Genomic DNA, 24,671 nt, shown 5'->3' with positions numbered 1-24,671 from the left:
CAGAGTAGATTGTAATATTCCAAGCTGAGCCAAAAACATCATATTTTTACTCTGGGTTGGCCTACAATTTCTCTACTGAAATCCAGCTTTGGAAATTTAATGCTTTCTGAGGCTATCGAAAGTGATTAAATAAATTGAGGGCTCTAACTCAGCACCCTTCCAATTGCTGAGAAAAACAATTGTTCACCACAGACAAACAGGTGCCCATTTTTCAGGACAAATGGTTTTAGGAAGAGATTTTACCAAAGGAGAAAGCAAGTGGTCAGTTGGGTCGACAGTGGATTAGTTCTGTTGGAACCTGTGAAAGGATCAGAGCCCAATGCTTGGCTGAAACCTTGGGTAGCTTGGCGGCCTCTCCAGGCTGTTTCACACCGTGTTTTAGGTTCTTGGCAATCGTTTTCTCTTTTTTCCATTATTCAGAGTTTTGGTCTATAAATCATAATAAAGATGTATCACTAAATTTGCCTCAATTGAACTAGTTTTATTTATTGCCATGTTTCAGGGAACCTGCTAACCTAGACATTGGTGAGACTGGAGCCGGGGCCAGGGATGGGGGGCTTTGAGTCTAAGAAAGGGGACATTGAAAGGCTGGTGGCCGGCGACAGCAGCTGGGGTGGGGGGAACATGGCAACAACTCCACAAAGCTCACCCCCGGCAAAGAGCTGAGTGTTCTGAGAAGAGGAATGTGTCAGCTAGATGGAGGGTCTGAGAGCCCTGAGTGCAAGGGACTGTTCAGCCTCAAGTCTGAACCGATGTCCTGAACTGGGTGAGAGTGGATAATGACCAAGTCAAGGCTAGGGAGGGGCGCAGGACCCGCGCACACACTGGACATTGTTGGTGATGGAAGTGTGGGCAAAATACATAGTGTGCATGACAGAAAAATCATAAGCTGTAAAGGTAAGAGGGAAGGCGGAACAGGGCTGTATGGAAAAGAGAAATGAGAAACACACAACTTGAACTTTGACTAAAAAGGAGAGGAAGGATAAAGGGAAGGTAAACACTTTGCAGACAGGAGAAAGCAAGGTGCTAAGTGCAGAATTCAGGAACAATAGAGACAGCACCATTTCAGAGCTGATAGAATGGTGATACCATGTGAGACTGGCGTATTAATATGTATTCCATAAACTGTGCAGCTCGCAGCTCTGCACCACTCTATTTTGCTCTGACCGCAGTACCAGCCTCAGGCACCACAACACAATTTGGAAACAATGTGACGGAAATGCTTAATCTGCTCGGCCCATCTGTGCTGCGTATTTCTCCAGATCTCCCTGAGAGAGGCGCCTTGAATCTCCACATTGCCTTTAATATTCTCCTAAATCACCTCCCCACTGCACTTCAAGGGCCATTGCTACAATATCACAGGTTCATCTAAAGTGCAGTGGGGGTGGGGGGGGGAGGCGCAGGCCAGGATATTTTTTATTTTAAAATAATTTCCAGGGATCGTCTTTTTTGCTTCCTTTAAAAAAAGAAGAAAAGTTATTCTACTGTTGCTGTAAGGTTATTGAGGTTGTTCATTGCAAAACAGGGTAGGATAGAGTGGAATCATTCTCGAAAGAATTATTTTTATTAATCTCGATTCCCTCAATTGGACATGGGAGGGGGTAAGCAGATGCTCCTTTTCTCTTATCCCTGCACCTTGCTATGGCGATGTGTTCATTTGGGGCTGGTGCCTGTCTGCTTTACACTCTCTGCATCAGGTATCACTTTGACCCTGTCCTGCTCCAAACAAAGCCATCTTGTTCAGGACAGGTAAACATTTAGTCCCTGGTCACCATGCCCTCATCAGAAAGGAACACTGTCTATATTATTAATTTTTAGCTTAAAATCTTATATTTTCTCTCTATAAGTACAGATGTTAGCATCAGATTTCCACTGCCTTTCCTCCACTTGATTTTGTCAGATTCAGTGATTTGGGGCTAGAATGTAGGAAGCTGGGGTAGGTTTCAGAGAAAGAGGGGATGACAGACCTTAGACAAATGGAAGAGAGTTGCACATAACCAAGAAAATTAGGATTCCTTTTGCTATGTGAATTAAAGAAATGAATAATTTAATCCGTGAGATTGTTCCGGCGAGGGAAAGGCAACGTCCCAGTTGCGAAGCCTACAGCCTGTCGGTGTGTTACATCATCTGCACACATAGGCGTTTCCATGACAACCGCTTATAGCTTCATTTCCTGGATCCCTCTAGGGGGTGTCACAGCCAGATCCACCTGCTTTTCACCCTACCCTCGGTGGGGTCATGGTAAGGTCGCCAGAATAAATGAACGCGGGTACTAATGATCTGTTTACTGCTGTTTATGCTCTGTGTGTGTCAGGGGCACCGCACATTTAGAGAGCTCATTATGGTTGCAATTAGAATGCACCATCGCTAGATATTTAACTCCTTTTTCTTTTAAATTAGCATTTTAATAACATTCTTTGAGCAGAGAAACAAAATGACCATTTTTCACGGCCAAACTTCTAGCTGTAGGTGCAACTTTAATGGCAAAGTTGTGAAGGGAAAAAAAGAGAAAAAAAGGCCATTTTTACTACTTTCACCCTCCTTCTTACCAAAAGGATATTTTTATTTGCTTTCTAACACACTCGATTTCCTAAATTTGTTTTGAATCCAATTATATTGGGTGGTTTAAAGTACCGTGCTCTTGTTGGATGGAAATTAGCAGCTACTGAAATTAACTTTCTATGTGACCTGTGAAAGGGGCGAAAATAATTACAAGTGTGTGTAAGAGACCCTTCTCCAAAAGACCCTTGCTGTAGGATCAGACTGTGATCTGATCCTACCATTATCAAATATCTTTATATAGTAATTGCAAGGGCTAGTTTCTTCAAAAAGGTGGTTGCAATTACTGTTTTTGTTTTGTAATTCTTAGGATTATCTTATAGAGGATAAATGATGACAAAACTTGTCATTATAAACAGGATAAATAAGAAGCAGAAATAATGAAAATAATAACACAGCATCATTTGCCGTTTAAAAAGGTGAGATCTTGGGGCATCAAAAAGTAAGAACAGGGAAAATACAAGGTAGAGACCCACTGGGTCAGAATGTTCCAATAGGCACTAATTGCTTTCTAGGAATCAGCGAACACCTTTGCTAGGTGTTTATAGATCCTCTGTTTGTAGAAAGTACAGTGAAAAATAACAATTTGAATGTTTCGATTATCTTTCCCAGTCTGTTCCATTTTCATTATTTATTTCCTATAAATCGGGACCTTGCTGAACATAATTCTGCAGACAAGGAGGTTGATGGGACAGCCAATGTGAACGAGGAGATAGATGGTGGGTGCGTATAAGATAGATGCTATGTGTTTATGAAAAGGAGCAGTATGTCTGCACGTGAACATCCACAAAGTAGAGCAAGCAAGCGTGTAGACTATAACGGGTATTTATAGGTGGAAAAAAAAAGGTGCAAGGAAGATTGTATGGGAACAAGCACACTGAGCCTGAAAAGGGTTTGCTTTTTTCCTACCCTCCACGTCCAAGTTCCGCTAAGATGTCCCCTGCTTGCTGTGGCTCCTGTGAAACAAGCCTTTCCATGACAACAGATGGGGGATTTCACAGCCAGAAGACACAGGAGGTCAACAGTTGAAAAGCAAGAGTTAGAAAGAGAGATCTTTATCGACATCAAAACAATCCCCTGAAAGATAGAAGGAGGAAAAATTTAAAGACGTAGCAGGAAAGAAAAAGAGCCTTTATAAAAATGCAGGTTAAAATGTTTAGGCTTTTGTATCAGCCTAGTTGCACCTTAGACTCTGCCATTTCATAAATAAAATACGGATAGCATAGACTATAATCTGGTGATAGCTACCCCAGGACATATCTAGATACACTTCTGTTATTTTAATTAAATACTGCATTATGGTTTGTGACAACTACATAGCTACAGCGTAAATGAATTTGGAATTAAAGTGTTACTTAGGCATCCAGTCATTTTTGTTTCATTCCTCAGTTTTACAAAGCAAATAGCTATAAAATCAAGATGTTTGTTCATTTACAGATGGAGCAGGATTGTTGTCACTGTTCTTTTTCTCCTTAATCCTCCTGCACAAAACGAAGACAGAGCTCAGAGTCTGGCTCCCAACACTCTTAGCTTATGAGACACATCACAAAGAAAAACACATCCTCTTGACTATAATGTGAAACGCTGAATATTAATTGCTGGTATTTCGCTTATCTTTCTAGCTGAGTTCTGTCTTTTAACAATTATTCTGATGGGCTGCAGTCTTGCACTGCCAGGAAATTTTTCTCCTTTGCTTAATATTTAGAAACGCATTTTATTTTATTAAAAAAAATCTTAAAGTTCATAATCCTCCTTGGAAGTTTTTAGTATCTGGAACTCTTGGCAAATACAGAATATTAGTGGGAATAGGGAAACTGCCAAAGCTCTTTGCTGAAAAGATGATGCACTTTCTGAATCTAAAAGGAAAAATATTTTTCATTCTAGGAATATTAATATTTCCTTAACGAAACTTGAGAGGGTATTACAGTTTGATATAATCAGTTGGTCAGTTTAAATGTCACTTCACTAGCAAATTATGAGAAAGAATATTCTCGTCTTACAGGCACAGACTTTCACTCAAAATTTATATGTTAAAGTAAAAGGATTTTTGTTCAAATCTGAGGATTTAATTGTATCTTGAATGCGTCATATGTCAAGATGAAAGTTTTTAAATAGTAAGTTTTCTGAAATCATTGTCTATTATTTCTAGTGCGAGAATCAATATTCTTTTTATTAGTCTTAAATACCACAAGTCTGGCAATGTCTGCTAATTCCAGCTTTTCTGTGTTCTAACCAATTATCCCAAGCCCCCTGTAACTAATCCTATAAGCATAGAAGTTACTGCTCTGTATATCTGCAATGAGGTTATAATTTGCTTCAGTATTTTGCTAGTTTGGTTGGAGAGCTGGATCCATACACTACCAAGAAACACCAGCAGACAGGTTTGGGGAGGCTGAGTTCCTTTTGAGAAAATAATTACACAGAAACAAAGCTTTTGTGACCCCTTTTAAATAGAGCATCTCACCGAAATGTCATCCAGCCTCTCTGGCAGATTAGTGAGTTTATTACTAAATCTCTGTCTAATAAACGTGCAGTTGACTCTGGAGGAGCTGCTTGTTATAATACTGGCAGTGGGAGATGGAGGGAATGTCACAGTTAAAGACACAAATTTTCCCCATAATATATTCGAATGGAAACCTCTGAATCCAATACTACATGGGCATATCTAATAAATTTACAATATTTCAGTCTCAACAGCCTTCACTGGTTAGTTTTAAAGATTTATGTGGTAAAAAATTACTCAGTGATGAATATGGTTTATTCTGTGCAGTATTGGAGGTATAAGGAATTAAACTACCGTCTTTAACAGTGAATTTATTATTACCTCTGTCAAAAGATGAAGCCTTTAACAGCATTTGTTATAAATTCACCGCAAAATAAATGGCTGGAATTTTTTTACACTGGAGTTTGTAAAGCATTGGGTGATCGTGAGCATTAACCTAACCCTGCCATGGCTTATATGGTTCTAGGTAAACATTTCTGTCTGGGTCTCACAGCTAATTATCTGATCTGGGACTTTCCACCTGACTGAAAGGTGTGTGTGTGTGTGTGTGTGTGTGTGTGTGTGTGTACAAAGTGAAGGGTCTTGTCCAGGACAACAGTTCAGGACTGAGGAGATTAAAGTGCAAAATGCCAATTTTACTTTTTTTTTTTAAATGGGTTTTATAATAAATGGCCAGGGTTTAGAGAATAAGGTTGATATGTAGCCAGGTCTCTTGTTTGCAGGTTTATACGCATGCATATGCACACACACATACACGCATAAGCACGCATACACACACGCACACTCACAAACACCCTCTCCCTTTTGTCCTCTCTTGGAATGGGTGTCCCCTCATTTATAAAAATTACCTGGAAGGAATGAGGCTGCCAGGGTTTGTTCTAGATGATTGGTTCCTGTCTGGGGGAAAGGAATGGCCTCTACTGAATTTGACCGGTGTGTGACCGTTGCCTTCCAGCTGACCCCAAATCCCATTCCCATTCTCCTAACTCTATAGCCTCCCATAGGGGTTATTAATGAGAGAAAACACCATCATCATCATCATCTTCGTCATCACAGCACAGTGTTGACCTGCTTGTTCACATGAAATGGGGTTATGGGGACAGCTTCTGCTTCTCTTTTTGTATCATCGTAAATAAGAAAAGATATTTTCTGATGGTACCCTCCCTCACCGTCCCCTTTGGTTAGGTCAGAGGTGAATGATAGCTCTTTGGCAGGCATTGATCAGTTTCATCACTATGTTTGTGCAGTCTGTGCCCCAGGCCTGTATTCTCCCCACTTCCTACCCCCGAATTACCTCCCAAATTACCCTGCCCATCCCCCAGTCAGCCAAACGGAGGGTAATGGTGCCTGAGGAAGTCCTAAATGGACACTAGATGTCACCAAACACCTCTTTTCCCTCAGAGCCCTGAAATTAAAAAAAAAAAACAACTTCATTTAAAGCAATTGAAGGAATTAACTTATCTGTTTTTATGAGGTGTTGTCAAATTCAACTAAGCACACTTAAAAGAGGAAGTACTGCTGCATTCAGATAATTTTTACAACATACAAATCTCTTCTGGAGGGGTTGGGGTCAAGGGAGGGGAAAGGTCTACATTCTTTAAGTAGTCCTTTGAGGGAGTAGGTGAAGAACACTGGGCTTTAAAAGTCCCACTGTAACAGACGTGGTGTTATGTTAACATAGTCCAGGTGTGCTAGGGACAGGCCTGCTGCATTCGGATAACTAGGAGCTGGGTTTGGAGCCAGGACCCGGCCTGAATTTAAGTAGCTCCAATCCAGTGCTGGAAGCTAACTGTCACCCAGGATGATGGAATCGGTCCATCCTCATCCACACAAGACCCATGGCCATCTGACAGCATCATATGTTCAATGTTAAACTTGACCTTGCCTTTAAGGATCCCTGTTTCCATACCAACTGTACCAGAAGACAACCAAAGCATGGTGTGTTTGGGCGGTGAGAATATCTCCCCACCCCGGCTAAGCCACCATGTAAATATAACCCTTCTGTGGTGCCCAGCTTGTTGCTCCAAGGCTGCCTTCCATGGAAATAAGTAGCTGGAAAAACCCTGGAGGAGCCCAGGGCCAACTCATGAGTCACACAACATGAGCTCAAGAGATGTAGCCTATCAACTCTGTTTACCTTAAATGGTAAACAGGGACCATTTAAGGGTCATTCAGGGACCTCTTCTTCTTTCTAGACAATTGAGAAAGAGTTTCTTTCTCTCTCTCTTTAATTTGCCCTTATCTGCTGGACAGCTCATGTTACCACTGTAAATTACTTCTGGAAGAGGAGGCCTAATTTTTAAATGGGCGTTTATTTAGGTTATCTCGAAGAGTAGAACAAGTACCTTTATTATTTAGAAAAAGGTTCCCCAGTGAGAGGCCTTTAAGCCAGGAAGACAGAGTCACTTCTCTGAAACATAGAAACTGTGGCCCGTCTTATCCAAATAGAGACTTCTCACCTTTCTCCTACTTACAATAAATGCTTATGGCAGTGCTGGTCCACAGAGGGGCTGTATGCCAGGGCGCAGCCAGGGTGCAGTGTTACTGCACCGAGGGTGATTCAGGACCTACCCTGTCATGCCTGGTGCCCAGGCTGAATGGATTTTTGGAGTACACCTGTTGTTGAACCCCTGCCAAGTACTGATGGCCACTAACCCCCAAATCACTTTTCCCCTCTGTTGATGTTTGGAATGTCAGACAGGACTGAGCAGCAGCCGGCGTGTATTTCAAACACAGCAGATGGATTTTTATATTAGCTCCTATTTCATGTTCAGGCAGAGCGACCGCCACACTAAAACCGCAGTCTCTGTGCTGCCGAGTTTGCTTCTGCGAGATTAATTTTGTGAAATTAATTGGGACAAGATTGAAAAGGAAATTAAAATGTAGCTGAGTGAATAGGCCTTTCAAACACCTTTTTCCTGCTCTATTCAAACTTGAATTCTGCGGTGGTCTCAGGCATGGTGGGAAGTAATTTACGGGAGCCATCGGTTACGTATGAGGAGACCTGCACAAGCACCACAATCTGGAGCCACTGAAGAGCGTTAAACACCCCGCCGTGGCCTGAGCTGCGTCCCTGCACCAGGTGGAAGCGACGTTCAGTCCCTGCACCAAAAATGCTGTTCAGAAATATCTGGGCCCAAAAGGCACGCGGGAACGTCCACTGGATGCACAGATCTGCTCCATTTTTAAAATCTCCTTTTAATATATTTGCGGCCCAAATTGGAACTCAGTGCATTAAGTGGGCGTGCAACTTCGTGGGGCTTAGTAACGGATAGATGTGTTGGGGAGGTGGGCGGGGTCCTGCAGACTGTGCCATTGCTTACTGTTTCAGAGCTGCGATACATGGCTCTGGCCTCTCCTCAAAGAAGTTTGAGCAGGGGCTTCCCTGGTGGCGCTAGTGGTTGGGAGTCCACCTGCAGGTGCAGGGGACGCGGGTTCGTGCCCCGGTCCGAGAAGATCCCACATGCCGCGGAGCGGCTGGGCCCGTGAGCCACGGCTGTTGGGCCTGCGCGTCTGGAGCCTGTGTTCTGCAGCGGGAGAGGCCGCAACAGTAAGAGGCCCGTGTAAAGAAGTTTGAACAATTGATCAATTTTGCCACTGACAAAGTCTCTCAGACCAGGAAAGGCACAGTGTATTTCCACGTAAGGCCTCTTCACTGGATGGCCTTCTATTTCCAAGAGAGGACCTGTTGAGCTTTCGAATATCTCTGTGAAGAGTTCTTGGCAGGACAGACTACCTTTTTTTTCCCTCTCAATTCACTAATAATTTATTGAACTCCTGGTGTGTACCCAATATTGACCCCAAAAGTTTATTGTTAGTGGAAAAGAGGGGAATATCATAATAATTATCATCCTAGATGCCAGGCGCTTCCTTACACAAATTCTCTAATGAAAGTATCACAACACCCTATAAACAGAAATTATCCCATTTCTACAGATGAGGAAATTATCCCATTTCTACAGATAAGGATTAGCAAGATTAAGTGACTTTGTTCAGGGTCACATAAGTAACCCACCTGTTGACAATTTGCTTCCCTAAGAATAGGACAGGTGATGGGCATTTGGTTATCTATGGGGTGCAGCTTTCTTACCCAGCCAATCATCTTCTCTGGAAAAAAATTTTTTAAAGGGTAAATAGCTCTCTTTCTGGGATCATTCTTGTCCAAAGGCCCTAGACCCTAACAGACTCTCTTGGCCCTAGGATTCTAGGATTGAGGGTTGGGTCATACTTGGGCAACTATTAAGAAACAGTAGGTGTGGTGTGTGTGTTTATGTATGTGTGTGTGTGTGTGTATATATATATATATATATATATATATATGTGTGTGTGTGTGTGTGTGTGTGTGTGTGTATATATATAAAATGAATATTATTAATCTATAAAAAAGAATGAAATAATGCCATTTGCAGCAACATGGATGGACCTAGAGATTATCATACTAAGTGTAGTAAGTCAGAGAAAGACAAATATCATATGATATCACTTATATGTGGAATCTGAAAAAAATGATACAAATGAACTTACTATTTATAAAATAGAAATAGACTCATAGACACAGAAAACAATCTTATGGTTACCAAAAGGGAAAGGGGGAGGGAAGGATAAATTAGGAGTTTGGGATTAGCAGATATATACTACTCTATATAAAATAGATAAACAACAAAGTCCCACTGTATAGCACAAGGAACTAAATTCAATACCTTGTAATAAACTATAATGGAAAAGAATCTGAAAAAGAATATATATATATACATATACATATATATGTAAAACTGAATCACTTTGCTATACACCAGAAACTAACACAACATTGTAAATCAACTATACTTCAATTTAAAAAAAAAAACAAATAAATACCAAAAAAAAAGAGAGAGAAAGAAACAGCAGGGAACAGCAGGAACCCAAGAATAAAGTTATTACCCCCCAATTCCCACCCCACTCCCCCATCCAGGGGCCACTTCTGTTCTCTACCTGCCACCCCCTGCCCCTCAGAATATTTCTCTTACCATACAAAGAGAGAGGGAAAAGCCAAATGTATTTATGAGGCCCCAAAACAAAAGAACTTAGAATTTTTTTGCTTGTTTAATCTGAATAAATAATTAAAGCTAAGACACATTTTTGTGTGGAATTTCTTTAGCAGATTTGCAAAGTCAGCCTCACCATGTTAATTTAGACCGGGAATGTTTGAGGTGGAAGGAACCTTAGAGATCTAACACAACTCCCTCATTTTACAGGTAAGGAAACTGCTCCAGGTAAGCTGAACTGCACTCAGTTGCATCTTGTCTTGTGTTTCTCAGGGAAATAGACTTCTCTAGGTTCCTAAGAAGTGGGCTTTTCTTGCCTGACAAAAGTTCTACTGGCCAGAGAGAAAAATAAAATGGAGATTTCTAGATACCATTTTTCTGGACTAACCTCAACTTGGGTCAGTTCTGTCCCTGCAGGTGTGAGAGGCAGGCTGCAGAGTGTAACTGACTCCAATAAAGGAAGCCAGCTGGGGCTAAATATGGAATAATATGGAATAAATTTAGGATCCATATGAGAGAAAATTCCTGAGATTAGGAGTTACTGAACATCTGAATAGACATACAGCTGATAATGGCAGTGGAATCTCCTTTTCTATCTGTCTGAATTGGTTCATTTGTGCTTTTTAGAGGCAAGGGAATGGATCAGGTGGCCTTTTAAGGTTCCTTCCTGTCCAAGGACTCTTATTGAGTTAAGTAATATAATAAAGGTAAATCCAATCTGAAATGCTCCCCAAGCCAACGTTAACTGGAATGAAGTTTTATGAGGGAAACTTCAGTTAAGCTTCTAGCTTCTCATTTCTTCCCTTGCCATGCAGAGATGAGCAATGTGGAGAAGGGTGGCAACTGGTGTAGCTTTTGGGGTAAGAAATGTGCTACTACCAAGGTAAGGGATGACTACGAACTCAGGACCTTCCAGGAGATGGAGAAAGATGCCGGATAGAACCAAGGCAGCAAACTATTCCCCGTGAATTAAACTCTGATATATTGGCTTTTAGTAATGGAGGAGGGGAAGGGGGGTTGGTTAAAAAAACCCAAAACAAGTTGGGGAAGGTCCCCATGTTCTTTGTAATCTCAATATTACAATAGCCCTGGTAACCGCAGACAGCTCTATACTGCAAGGGCAAGTCACCGCACAGCCCCTTCTAAATGGAGGAAATGGACCCCCAGTGAGAAGTCATTAACAAAGGCAAAAGACATGCAAAACAAACAAAATAATCATGACCGAGAGAGAAGGCCAGCAGACAGTCTGACTCTGTTCTCCCCTCCTCCTGCTGCAGGCACCTCAAACAATGTAAACAGTTAATTTGTTCACCTGCAGGCTCTGGGCAAACAGAGGCCTGGTCACACCTGAGTGGATAACTCGATTACCCCAGCGTGGTAATGTACACAAATTCTATTACTCGGCAAGTCTTGCTTTCAGGCATTTGAAATACCAATCAGGCCAATGTCCACTCCCTTCTTTGCTTCCAATTTATTCTTGGTGTATTGGAGCTGCACCGGAATGGCACTAGGGTGGTGCTGAATTAGGAGTCTGGAAGAAATCACTAGAAGATTCTGATCTCACCCAGCAGGGATTGCGGGCCTCCTGCTCTCTGGAAAAAGGTTGGGTCTGAATTTGGTCGTAGTTCAAAGGGGACTCGTTGGAACTGCTGAAAGCTACCTTCTGTCAGCCCTGGTCTGTTTCTTAAGGAGCTTGTGGTATATTTCAAACTGAGACAAACACCTGGCCAAGGTAATGACATTTACAGAACAAAGATAAATTGCAAAGGATGGGTTAATAACACAATGGGTTTTCAATTTTCCTTTATGGAGTTCACATACTAATCAATTAAAGAGCAAATTGTGCCTCTTACAAAAATGTTTGTTGATATTGATTGCCTCTAGAGGGAGAACTTTTTAACAAGTTTTTTAGGGACAGAGTGGATTTCCTCAGCCCACCTATACAGAATATGTGCAGTCTTTCTTTACAAGGATGGTGTTACTGATCCCTCAAACAGTAGCCCATGAGTTTTGAAGCTTCTTCACATTGGTGATGGATCTGCAATAATATATCCTTATTTTTGCCCATTTTTTTGTATCCAGCAATACCCTTTGGGAGATGGTTAGCTGTGGCTAGGGGCTACCTCTGTGACTGAGGAAGAGAATGAAGTTAGCTGGCCCTTGTGAGTTGGATTCACTATCTTGGCCTTGTCAGCACTTGCTCAAACCAACTGAGCTAACTAGCTCTGACTCCTCCCCCCATATATAACTATGTTACAGTGTTGTTTATCTATAGATGAAACAAGAAGGCGGCTGACCCAGCTAGAATATTTTCAAGAGTATTTTACGGTAATAAATTATGTACGTGGTGATGACCTTTTTAAAGCACCACAAGACCCTTCAAAAAGATCAAATTTTGATTGGCATAGTTTTAGTATTATGTCTACTTTATTCTATTTTTAAGTTTGAAAATTGGTTCCTGAATCTGAATTTTCAATTAAAATTTTCCCTGACAATTATAAAACGATGGAAGTTTACGTGTGAGGGAACCATGTAATACACACAAGAGAAGACTATGACATGGGATAATTCTGGTTATGGTGACTACATCATCAAGAGTGAGAAAATCGACTTTTGATCCAGGCCCCACACTCTAATCCTTACCTTGCTCAGAATGCAGATGAGGTCACCTCGTTGGAAGGACAGTTCGTCTGGCTGGTCACCATGGCAATCCCATAGGCCCTGATAATAATTGGCATAGTCCACTGATCAAAGAGAGGAGAAATCAAAGTTAAAAGGACCCTGTCTTTTTCTATGGAGCCCACATTTTTGCTGCAAATGGAAACCAAGGTTCTGATATTACCCCTAGGAAACCTAAGATTCAGGGGGTTTGGGATGAGATACAGCCAGACACTCAGCATGAGCAAAGGACTGTGGGAGAAGGAGATCATGAACTAACATTAAGTATTTACAGTTCACCCTTAGTCAGATGCTATTCAGTAATATGATAAATATATTCGTTTATTAATAAAAGAAAATCAGGCAGGTAATTTTTCACTTAGTTTATAAGTAAGCAGCACAAAGAAATTTTCTGCCAGACTTTCTTCATCCAGGGCATCTAAACTATCCAGTGCTTCTTTTTATTATGCATTGAAAGAATGAGATAAGTCTCCTACTTCTGCTTGTTTATGAGAGAGGCTGAGTCAGCCAGCACAGACCTGCATTGCAGTCTCACAGGTTGGCCTCCTCTGTTACACAGGAACTTCATCCTGGGCACTTCCCACCCAGGTACTTACTATATGAGGTAATTACCAATAAATGTGGAAACGAATAGCCCAGTCTTTAAGTGGAACCAAGGGGGTGTCTCATCCATTACAACTAAATTCTGGGTGGGCTGGCCCTTTTCCAGCATCTCATTTGTAGACGCTGAACATGTCTGCCAAGATTTATCTGCAAGCCCCCAGGGGAACAGAAACCAAAGTGATCTGCATTAAAAATGAAAGCAACCGAAGACGACAAACCAAGCTTTAGAAGCAGTTGAAGAGATTTACTGGGCTTCTCAGCAAGACTAGATGGCAGTGATGCCACAGGACAGTCATCGATTCTTAACAATGAAGAATTCGTATTGATCTTCTTCTACCCGGAAAGGTTAAACACTAGAGTACAAAGTGGGAGAGGATCTGGGGATTTGAATGGCAGGAGAGCTAATGCCCACTGGACCAGGGATAATGTGGCAGTGCTCCCCGTTCCTTAGGACACTATGTATGAGAGTGATATGCAAAGCACCTACAAAAGATGACATTCCTACTGATGGGAGTTAGGAGTCTTGGGTTCTAATTAAAATTCAAATGATCTGGGGGGACCTTATTCTACAGTTTCCACCTTTCCCTTCATTTGTCTTGACCCTTCCATGAGGAGTGATAGTGCTAGTTGCTGAGGATGGGAATAGATAGAGGGCAAGTGGGCAGTGGGGGGACAGAGGCCCTGGCTATATTTGCTTTTTTTCTCCTTGTTCCTAACTTATGAGCAATTCAAAGAATAAAGGCACAGAGGAACAAAATCCCTATATGTCTCTGGAAAAGAATTTTAGTAGGAATCTTAAAGTGCACAAAAACAGAGGGGGACAGAGCTGTTTAGTTAAGATTCAGATATTGCAAACAAAAGTAAAAATGTTAACCATATAGAAACTCAAGCATGTTTTCTTTACAGAGAAAATGTTTGTATATGCAGTAGACAACAGAGGGTAGCAAACAAGACAACTACACTGGAAACATTCTGTCACAGAGTTAAGAATATGTTTGGAAAAAAAAAATTCATTAGGAAAAAATGCTAACTATTGAAAAGACAAGGCATGTTTTTTTGGGGGCGGATATCAGTGCATGAAATAATAGAGAAATATCAGTTCCTGAAAAATGAAGTAGTTTTCCCAGAGGATATAATGCTTTTTCAGTTGTAATGGAGTTGATTATTCACCCCAAGATTTTGCCTAAGTTTAGGAATGAAAAGTATATTGACTTTTCATATCATAGTCAATTCAATTCAATTCAATTCAATTCAAGTATATCAATATTCTTCATGGATTTTTATGTGATAAAGAAAATAATTTTATAAAAATAGATTTTTTAAAAACATAACTTGATGTTTCCAAGTTGTAAGACTGACAAAGTTCTCTTGGCTTTTTCTGGCCTAGCAGATGGTCACTGTGGTGTACTGCTCCCCATGTGCCTGGGTGTGGGACAGCTCCTGAGATTATGAGTACCTTTTGGGTATATATGTAAAAAGTGATTTGATATTGGGTATCTAAGACACCTGGGGAGAACACCTGGAAAAAAAGCTATTCTAAAAGCACAACAGATCATAGGGAATGCAAGAAGCTAGCAGAAAAACAAAAGCCTTCCAAGAAAAACTAAAGATAGAAGATGCCTTCAATTTTTCATAAGCTAAAGGCCTAAAGAAGATAGAGCTCAGGAATCCAGGAGATAGTTTAGCCTAGCCCAAGAACTGGAATCGTCAGAAGCATAACAAGGCTGCTTTGGAAAATAAGCAGAATGAAGGGCTAAAAATGGGGAAGAGGTTGGACTTGCTATCTAAACAGAGGTATTCTGGTATTAAAGAGACCAGGGAGAGGAACGTCTCAAGTGAACAAGATTGGATTCTGTATTGCAGACTCCCAGTTTAACACATGTGATTGGCTTTAGGTATATGTGTGCACACAACTTCACTACATTCATTCTTTATCCTTCAACAGACATGTACACAGAACCTACTGTGCCATGGACTATGCTAGATGCTGGGAATTCTGCATCAGCCACGCACACGGTCCCTGCCCTTAGGGCTGCCATCCAGCAGTGGAGGCACCATGAAACAGTCACACAACTATTTATTTATTTATGATTGCGATATGTCTGCAAAGGAGAAGTTGAGGGTCTTGTGTATAATAGGGAATCTAACCTAGTCTGAGGGGTCAGAGAAGGTTTCCCTGAAGATTTAGTTGTAAAACAAAAGCCTGATCAAACCTTGAAGAGGTGAAGAGGTAAGGCCAAGGAGGGCTTTATCCCTGAAGCTTGGCCCCAGGAAGAGCTTGAAGGCTGGGAGGTCTGCTGGGCCAGTCCAGCTTCTCCCTAAACTTGCCCAGCATGTCCTATGAACAGAGGAAGCATGAGGAGACTTTGATGTCTTTAGATCAGTAAGGAATTGGAAGCCTGAGAGGAAGGATTGCCTCTATGGGCTGGATTGAGGTTCCTTTAGGTTTACACTCCTCTGGCAGCAGTCTGAGATCAGAAATAGTGCAGCATTCTGACCATTTAATTAATTCAAAACATCCTCATTCTCATTTTGAGGACATTATTCCATCTAATTACTTTTTTCCAGTCTGTCCATTTGGAATGAAAAACAAAAGAATAAAGCTTAATGCCAGCATTTCTCAACGTCTCTCCAAAAAACGTAACTCTGCCCTAAATAAAGACTGGTAATTCAAAAGAAAAGCACTAATATATTCAGCATAAAACAGACAGAGGACCTAGAGCAATAATGACACCACTAATAACTAAAACAGTTATAACAATTAACAACAATTACAATGATAGAGAAGCTAATGGGTATGGTCACAGCATTTAAGTTGCCAGCAGAGCTGAGGAGGACTCTTTCCAGAGAAAGAAAAAGGGGGGAAGTGTCTTTATTTTCTTTATCCCATGTAAGAGAAGCTATGTTCCCAGCAGGTAAAATGTCATAGGAAGACTAGTAGCAGACCAAGTTAAAAAATATATTGTTTTTCTCTCTTTTCTAGGTATTTATTGCAAAGCATCTGTCATTCCACACCAAGTCTTTATAACCAGTGACAGTCATTTCTCCTGTAACTGAGGCCAAGTTGGTGCTACTATTGACAGAGTCAACATTTGAAAATGAGTCTCCATGACGGGGAGAGTTCTAAGGTGAAAGGAGCAGACACCATTCTGCCTTTCCCCCTCCTTAGGGACAACAGAGCCTGACTACGTTCTTTCCAGAGTTCATATGTCACCTTGGGCTTCTGTTTGGGGGATATTGGGTAGCTCCAGAATTCAAGCTGTGACCAAGGAAAAGAGGCAAAAGGCAAGTAAAAAAAAAAAAAAAAAAGGCAAGTCAGCATGTTGTTTACATTTTCTTGATAAGCAAAAGGACTGTGCCAATGTGGCCCTGGGTATAACTACTTAACAGATTATAGAAAAGAGAGACAAAAGGAGAAGACAGATAAAGCCAGTTCTTGCTAGAGCATGAGAAATGGACAAAGAAGGCCAAGGCAATGGCCCATTGGAAGGGACTTGAAATGTTCTCTAGGCCAGGCCAGAAAGGCCACCATGTTCAGTCCATTAAAGCAGACTCAGCCTGATACCTTATTAACCATTTCAGAAAGCAAGGCATAAAAAATTTTGCCAAGCTCCACTGACTTTGACGCCAGAACAGGAAGAGCAACTGAACAATACTATTTGCTTGTTTTCATAGCCCTTTAGTCTTTGAGTTTTGAAATTACTATGGTCCTTAATGTTACAAGTATGATCTTGAAGTGGGGAACACTCACAGATCCTCATTTTCATCTCCTGTGTTCCTTTTATTGGGCCAAAGTTATAGCTGGGTGACGATCCACTCACATGTGTCTTGGGAAATGGGTTTCAAAAAGTAAGAGCTGCAAATACCTCTGTGGCTTCCCTCTGTTTCCTTTGTGTAATAGTTCACTCCATTGGCTGCCACTAAAGTGGAAAAAATGCCTCAGAAATGGCATGCTCATCAGCAACCATTTTTCTGCCCTGCAGAAATGAGTGAACATGGGCTGCCCCCTTGGCTGAGTTTGCCTACAACTTCAGAGCAAAAGCAACCTGTTTCAAGATCCTTCTTGCTCAGAGGTTTGACGTATCTAAGGATGATTTGTGCCTCCAGCTCTGCTTTTTATTTTTCATGGCATACCCAAGCAAACGGCCAGTCGTTTTCATACAGACAGCACAGAATGAGTTTTATTTTTGGTTACCTGGACATGCCTTTTCATGATAGGGAAGGGAGATAAGCTGTCATCACCAAAGACACTTAGTGTTAGACTGTTAGGCTGATGGGTTGGAATTTAGTGAAAATCTGAGGTGTTGAAGAGTCACTCATTAGAATAACCCTGTTACTAACAGTCAAGCTGTAAACCGAGCTCTTTATAGATTGAATAATCAATACTACAAGGCCGTGATAGATTTTCTAGGTAACAGAACAAAATAAAAGAAATTACATCTTACAGGGTCATTAACACCCAATCAGGATAAACTGAATTCCTTTTTCCCCTCTTCTGATAAGCTCTTAGCTGGGCTTTAAAAATGTACGCAGTTCCATCAGGGAAAAGCACAGCATTCCAGGAAAAGGATCCCTGGAATAGTGAAGAAAAGTATGTGGATTTTAAAGGTGACCCTGCTAGCCATGGTACCTTTTAGGAGAAAATATTTTTCCCTCTCAAAGGGCATGTGACACCTGACTTGCCCAAGTGAACCAAACCTGTGTAGCTTGCCTATTACAGAAGAATTCACGTTGTCCTGGAGCTCCCTGCCTTTTATATGCCTACCCATCCCTTGAACCTCTGTATTTTATCGTTTTAAAGCTAAGGGATGACATTTGGATGTTACATATTTGTTGCAGTTTCTATAGCTCCTTTGTAGAAAAGGCACCATGTAAATTCAATAAATAAATAAGTAAACACAGATAATATAAATTCCTGCCTCAGATTCTGCAGAGAGAGGGAAAAGTCCTCCTCTGTTTTTTTAATCACGAAGTCACCAATCATTATAACTGGTGGGAGATATAAACCATAGAAACATACTTAGAGCTCACTACACTTTAACAACACCGATTTTGGAGGCAAGAAGCATGAGGAACAAAGGGTTTTTTTTTTTTTTTTAAGTGTACTTGAATTATAGCTGCTGGAACAGTTAAGAAATAAATCTCTCCTCACTCTTCAGGTTGAACATTAGAAAGAGGGGTGGAAGGAAGAAAAAAGATGAGGGAGACGTCTGAAACTGAATTTTAGGCTTTTGCCAGAAGACTGCTGCTTCCCAAAGGAGTTTAAAGTTGGCCATAGGAAGCTTCTAGTTACTCCACCTAAGCTGTCCACATGAAGTGCTTCTTTCCTGCACTAGCAAGGGAAGTTGGTTGAGAAGAGACATATGTGGGACATGGCTCGGTCAGGAAACAGATTTTTTGTTGGAACTCTGTACGGCAAGTAGAACGGTAAAAACTAAGATTCAGAATGGACTTAATCATATGTGTTAACTGTCACGAGGTCCTCATTTGAAACTACACTAACATTCCTGTTATACTTGCCTCAGTTCTCTCTCTGGCTTTGGCACATGAATTCTGATGCTGCCTCTTTGCTGTCTTTTCTCTCCTCATGAGAAGCTGGGTGTTTATGAAGTTGGGTCCTTCACTAAACCTGTTACACATTCTCTTCCCATGGAGAATGAACCAAGGAAAGGGGCTTTGCTGAATGGATTAGGAAGAGAAGAAAAGGCACGAGGAAAGGAAGAGAGAGGAGAATGGGAAAAGGGGAGGTTGGAGAAACAGAGGGGGAGCAGGACAGGAAGAGGGAAAGAACCCCTAGGCTTAAAACTTCCATAGAATTTCTAAGAAAAAGTCAGCCAGTATCTAAATCAGGCACTTTCAGGCTCTGCTGATGGAATGAATGTCCTTGAGGTGGCCTTTGCAACACATATTCCTTTACAGACAATGACAGACTAGGTCCTTGGTCCATTTAAGGAGGCTTTAGAGGGGCATCTGACCTTAGAAAGGATGGGCTCACTAACAGACTGAAACATGGTTAACAGTCTGGGATGAATAAGAAATAATTTTGTATTCAACAAAGCTGTTACATATTCATTTCCAAATGTGCCTGGAATCAAACCAGGCCATCAGAAGTCAACATAACCAAGCAATTCTATCCTTCACCCCATGTTCACTTTTCAGATCTGACACATTTCCATTCCCCTCTGAACTTGCAATCTCCGGGCCTCTCAGATAGGGACTTTTCTATTCTTTCCATTCTCAATCCTCTGATCTCTTAGAGATGAGACAATTCTATTTTCACTGTACTGATTTAAGAAATACTGATAGGAAAAAAATAAATATCTGGTTTGGCTTCCCACCTCTCTAGGATAAATCTTAGCAGTTCTGGGAACATTAATTAAAGTGAATGGGTGGCTGCTTTTAAAGTTAAGATATTTCCTTGTCCAGTCATCTTATTCAGGACTGTTGAGGTCGACACACCAGTTACCCTCTTAATTAGTGAGTCTGATAATGTTTGTAGTCAGAGAAAGGTGCTTTCTCCAGTGGGAAGCCCGAATGTCCTATCCAGCACCTGTACATTTTTGAAGGTCTCATACCTCCTTTTTGTTGAGTACCACTCTCATCCTCTTCTAGATCATGCTCTTCATCTGCGGGGATAAACATGATCAGCATTAGCAATTAGCAGTCAGTAGTCTGTTATTTGTACTGACAGATTTTCTTTCTCTGAGCTCATCACACTCTCTTCTTAAAGGCAATAATTACCATTTAAAAAAAATCATCTCTTACCTTCAACTGGCCTTCTCTTATTTCCATCTCTGTTCATTCATTCACAAACATTTTTAAGTGCGTACTGTATGCAAGACACTGCACTAGGAACTGGAGATGCAGTGATGGACAAGACTGGCCGGGTCCCCGCCCTATGGAGCTTCCGATCCACTGAATTATTTAGGTGCCTATTACTAGGATCCTAATCCTTTTCCTCAAACCCTATTTCTCCTCCCATTCTAGCATTCTCTTCAAAATGTATTATCTCCACGTAAGCATCCAGAATTTGTGTGTGAAGCTAAGCACGTGTTTAAACCCTCTGTGATTAATTAGTCCTTAATGTATCAAGCTTTGTTCAGCTGTCACAGAAGCTGGTCGTGTCCACAATTTTATGTTCTTGGTACTTGGGGCTTGTAGTTATCTTTTCACTCTTGTTTGTTATTCAGCCTGCTTCATTCATGAGAGTGGAAGCTCCTGAGGGCAGTTGGAATGCATGGCAGGTACACAATGAATCCTAAGTCAATGCTATTTTCTAACTCCATCCAAGTGTTTATATGGTCAAAGTCACAACATGATTGGCCTAAGTTTCTTACCCTCATTAACCTGTTTCATCCCAGACTTCGTACTATCTGATAACATGGGAATTGGGTCCTTATCAAGAAAGCATGAGTACCGGAATCATATTAAGCTATTTTATATGTGGGGTAAAATGCACAGAAATATACTTGCTGTTCTCCTTTTCATCATTACACCCTCCACACACACATACACACACACACACACACACACACATGGAATGAATGGGGCATAAAAAGGGACATTTTGAGGGCTGAATACTCAGTTTCTTCCAGCCACATGTACTTTCCTTTCTCTCTGTGGATCTTAGGGCACTTACCTGTCTTGCTTGCCCATAGTTATGCCATTAAATGGAACTTTTGAGGCGATGGCATGGGGCAGCCCCCCTCCCCCCTTAAATATAAGGTTTATAGGGCAACATGAGTTCTGGTATGTCAGACTAGGGGAAGTAAACTCTAAGCTCATAACTAAGAAGAAACGGCATAAAAATATATTAAAACACTACAGAGCATTAAAGAATTGCAATTGATTTCACATACAAAATGATATAGCTCCCCTGAAAAAATTAAAATTAATATTGTTGTTGGGATTGATACTTTGGGAAATAAGTCATATTACCAAGATTTAAAAATATGTGGGACTTCCCTACTGGCGCAGTGGTTAAGAATCCACCTGCCAATGCAGGGGACATGGGTTCAAACCCTGGTTTGGGAAGATCCCACATGCCGCTGGAGCAACTAAGCCCGTGCACCACAACTACTGAGCCTGCGCTCTAGAGCCCATGAGCCACAACTACTGAGCCTTCGTGCCCTAGAGCCCGTGCTCCACAACAAAGAGAACCCACTGCAATGAGAAGCCTGCGCACCGCAAGGAAGAGTAGCCCCCACTCGCCGCAACTAGAGAAAGGCCACGCGCAACAACAAAGACCCAACGCAGCCAAAAAAAAAAAAAGTGATATGTGATATCTATCTCTCTCTCTATATATAGGTAAATATATATCTGCCCTATAAGATTCTGTGGGAAAAGGACTCAACTCTACTTATCTCCACGTATGACCTTGCAGCAGACAATTTCCTACTTACGACCTGTAGTGCTCCTAATGGAGGAGTGAAATCAAATATGGGAAATAGATCACGCTGAAATAAATCATGTTAAACATCATTCTTTGCACATTGTCTTATTACTTGCCCACTTCCTTCCTTCCTCTGCTATGATGCTTTTCCTTTTTGACGTGGGACCAATTTCACAGGATTGAAAACATTCAAAGAAGAGCTGGTACGTCCTCAGTTTTAGAGATACCCAATAATTTGGACAGAGAACAGCTCTTTTGCTGATATCAAACATCTTAATCACAAAGACCAGTAATTTGCTGTGCTTAGGCACTTTTGCAGAGAGGGTTTATTCTGCCTTTGCTGTCTGTGCGCAGATGTCTCTTCCTCCCAATTCTAATCAATGTAAATTGGGTCAGATCTCCGCTGTGAATTACAAATTGGATCCGAAGTTGGAGGGTCACCGTGCCTGCTACTCCACCTCCTTCCCACCACTATTAGATGGGAAGCTACACCAAAGATCTTTTCTAAATAAATCAGACTTTATTGTAAAACTCGGCCACTGACGAGACATAACCTCATTAGCATTGATTTTAAAATAAATTATTGAAAGTGGCTTGCCTGCTTTTGCATTTGTAAAATAGGAGAATGTAAATGTATTTGCAATGATAAAAATGAAAACTAAAACTTGATTCCTTTATCCTTTCAGGCAACAGCACTTAATCCAGTCATGATACAAAAGTGGAAAAAATAAAACTCTGCTTTATTTATGCAGTTCAATTCCAGAACAGATACTCTGATTACCGTTGCGCCTGTGGAGTCACCTAGAAAGAAAGCAGACTGTTGGCCGTAGATCTTATATATTGTTTGCCACCATTACTAAGTGCTATGGTGATGGATGTGAACCGGGAAGCTCCAGTCCCTACATCTGTTCTATCTAACGTTGTCCTTCCCGGGTGGCTGAAAGTGGGCTCCAGTCAAGAAGCCTAGCTGCTGAAGTGAGAGGCTGGGTGCTGTGCCTCTGCGGCCTTTGAGAGAGCGAGTATGGGGGCCATCATCTGGTGAGGAGAGTGCCCTCTACAACTGCATGTGAAAGGCACACCTCTCAGCACCTTCCCAGCTTCAAAGGGCACCATACACACAGAGGCATACAATTTACCTTGGATCCTTCAGTGAAATCAAACTGGTATTTTTCAAACTCCAAAGTCTAGAAAACTGATTATATGGCAACAGAAAAAAAGGCTCTTTGCTCACAAAAAGGGGTTAAACAGCCAAATTTCTCTCTCTTTTTTTCATCTGTAAGGTGAGGCTTTATTTTTTTTTTAATTAATGAATTAACTAATTATTTATTTATTTATGTTTGGCTGTGTTGGATCTTCATTGCTGCACGTGGGCTTTCTCTAGTTGCAGCGAGTGGGGGCTACTCTTCATTGTGGTGCACGGGCTTCTCATTGCGGTGGCTTCTCATTGCGGAGCACGGGATCTAGGTGCGCGGGCTTCAGTAGTTGTGGCATGCAGGCTCAGTAGTTGTGGCTCGCGGGCTCTAGAGCGCAGTCTCAGTAGTTGTGGCGCACGGGCTTAGTTGCTCCGCAGCATGTGGGATCTTCCCAGACCAGGGCTTGAACCTGTGTCCCCTGCATTGGCAGGTGGATTCTTTTATTTATTTATTTATTTATTTATTTATTTATGGCTGTGTTGGGTCTTTGTTACTGCGCATGGGCTTTCTCTAGTTGCAGCGAGTGGCTGCATTGGCGGGCGGATTCTCAACCACTGCGCCACCAGGGAAGCCCCTGGCAGGTGGATTCTTAATCTCTGTGCCACCAGGGAAGTCCTGAGGCTTTAATTTTAAAAAGATTATTTTGAAAAATAAAATGTTTTATAGGCTAAAGAGCTTGCTGAACTTCTCTATAAGAATATTATTAGGCATTTTAGCGTGACATCTGCTAAAATACATCTTCATTTAAGAAGGAAGTAAAATTTATGTGCTAGCTCAGCTTTACACAGTAATAGATTATAATGGTCCTTGCTCCTAACAGGGCATATGAGACCCCAACCTTACATAGGCTTTAAACAAATTAACCTCTAAAGATTACTGACCACTTATTACATAAAATGCTCTACTTGATTCCCAAATATCTCATCTCAGTTGGGAAAACAGTTGAGGAAGATTCTGTTAACTGTGTGAACATGTAAGAGAACCATGGGGTATCACAAATTAGCATCACCATCCAGAGAGTTGATTTCCATCAACACTCTTGGCACAATGTCAGGGACATTAATGAGAGGCTGAGAGGAATAGGACACTGACTCCACCTCGGGGGCCCAGAGAGGAGCCAGCTTCCCATGACACCTGGCTCCTTTCTGAAGTGCTGCTCTTACATCAGCTGAACCGGGAATAAAATTCAAAAAATGACTAGATAAGAAAGAGGGAAGTCACTTCTCCCAAATAAAGCAAAGTGACAGAAGCTTAAAAAATGCCAAATGTATCAGTGTGCAACCAGATGTCAAGGTGCTCTGGTGACAGATGCAGCAGAAATACATGTGCAAAGGGAACATGCGAAAAAATGGAAATAGAAACCACTCCACAGCACACATAGATATAAATCCATGGATGCTACAGCACCTCTTCAGACAACATGGCAAATATGACCACGATGCTAATAACCCATTTAATTCTCTGTTGCATAGCTGGTAATCTCAACTGTTACTTCAAAATATTTGCATCCTATCTCCATGGTATGGTCTTGATATACTAGATATTAAACTCAATTTGTGGTAACTGCAACACTTGCAATGCACTGAATTTAATTTCACAAATAATAATTGAGCACCTACTAATTGGAGGAGAAAGACCTGAATACAAATCCCTGTGGTAAAGGCTGAAACAGAGCTCAATTCCAGCTGAGTCTCTGGGAGGCTGTCACTGAGGAGACA

General features: G+C 41.3%; 1 protein-coding gene across 1 annotated transcript in view; it reads right to left on the bottom strand.

The window, feature by feature from the left end:
• Positions 1 to 24,671, bottom strand: part of SKAP1 (src kinase associated phosphoprotein 1) — a 276,617-nt gene that overhangs the window by 9,326 nt on the left and 242,620 nt on the right. Inside the window, exons 10-11 of the mRNA XM_027094408.1 lie at positions 19,944 to 19,994; positions 12,730 to 12,830 (exon numbers count right to left, since the gene is read on the bottom strand). Coding sequence (XP_026950209.1) covers positions 12,730 to 12,830; positions 19,944 to 19,994 — 152 coding nt within the window. The remainder of the gene's footprint in view (positions 1 to 12,729; positions 12,831 to 19,943; positions 19,995 to 24,671) is intronic.

Source organism: Aethalodelphis obliquidens, unplaced genomic scaffold (genome assembly GCF_003676395.1).
Source record: "Aethalodelphis obliquidens isolate GAN/ISIS:26980383/991018 unplaced genomic scaffold, ASM367639v1 scaffold89, whole genome shotgun sequence".
Classification (NCBI taxonomy): Eukaryota; Metazoa; Chordata; class Mammalia; order Artiodactyla; family Delphinidae; genus Aethalodelphis; species Aethalodelphis obliquidens.
The sequence above is the reverse complement of the archived record's forward strand: the minus strand, read 5'-3'. Positions and strand labels throughout refer to the sequence as shown.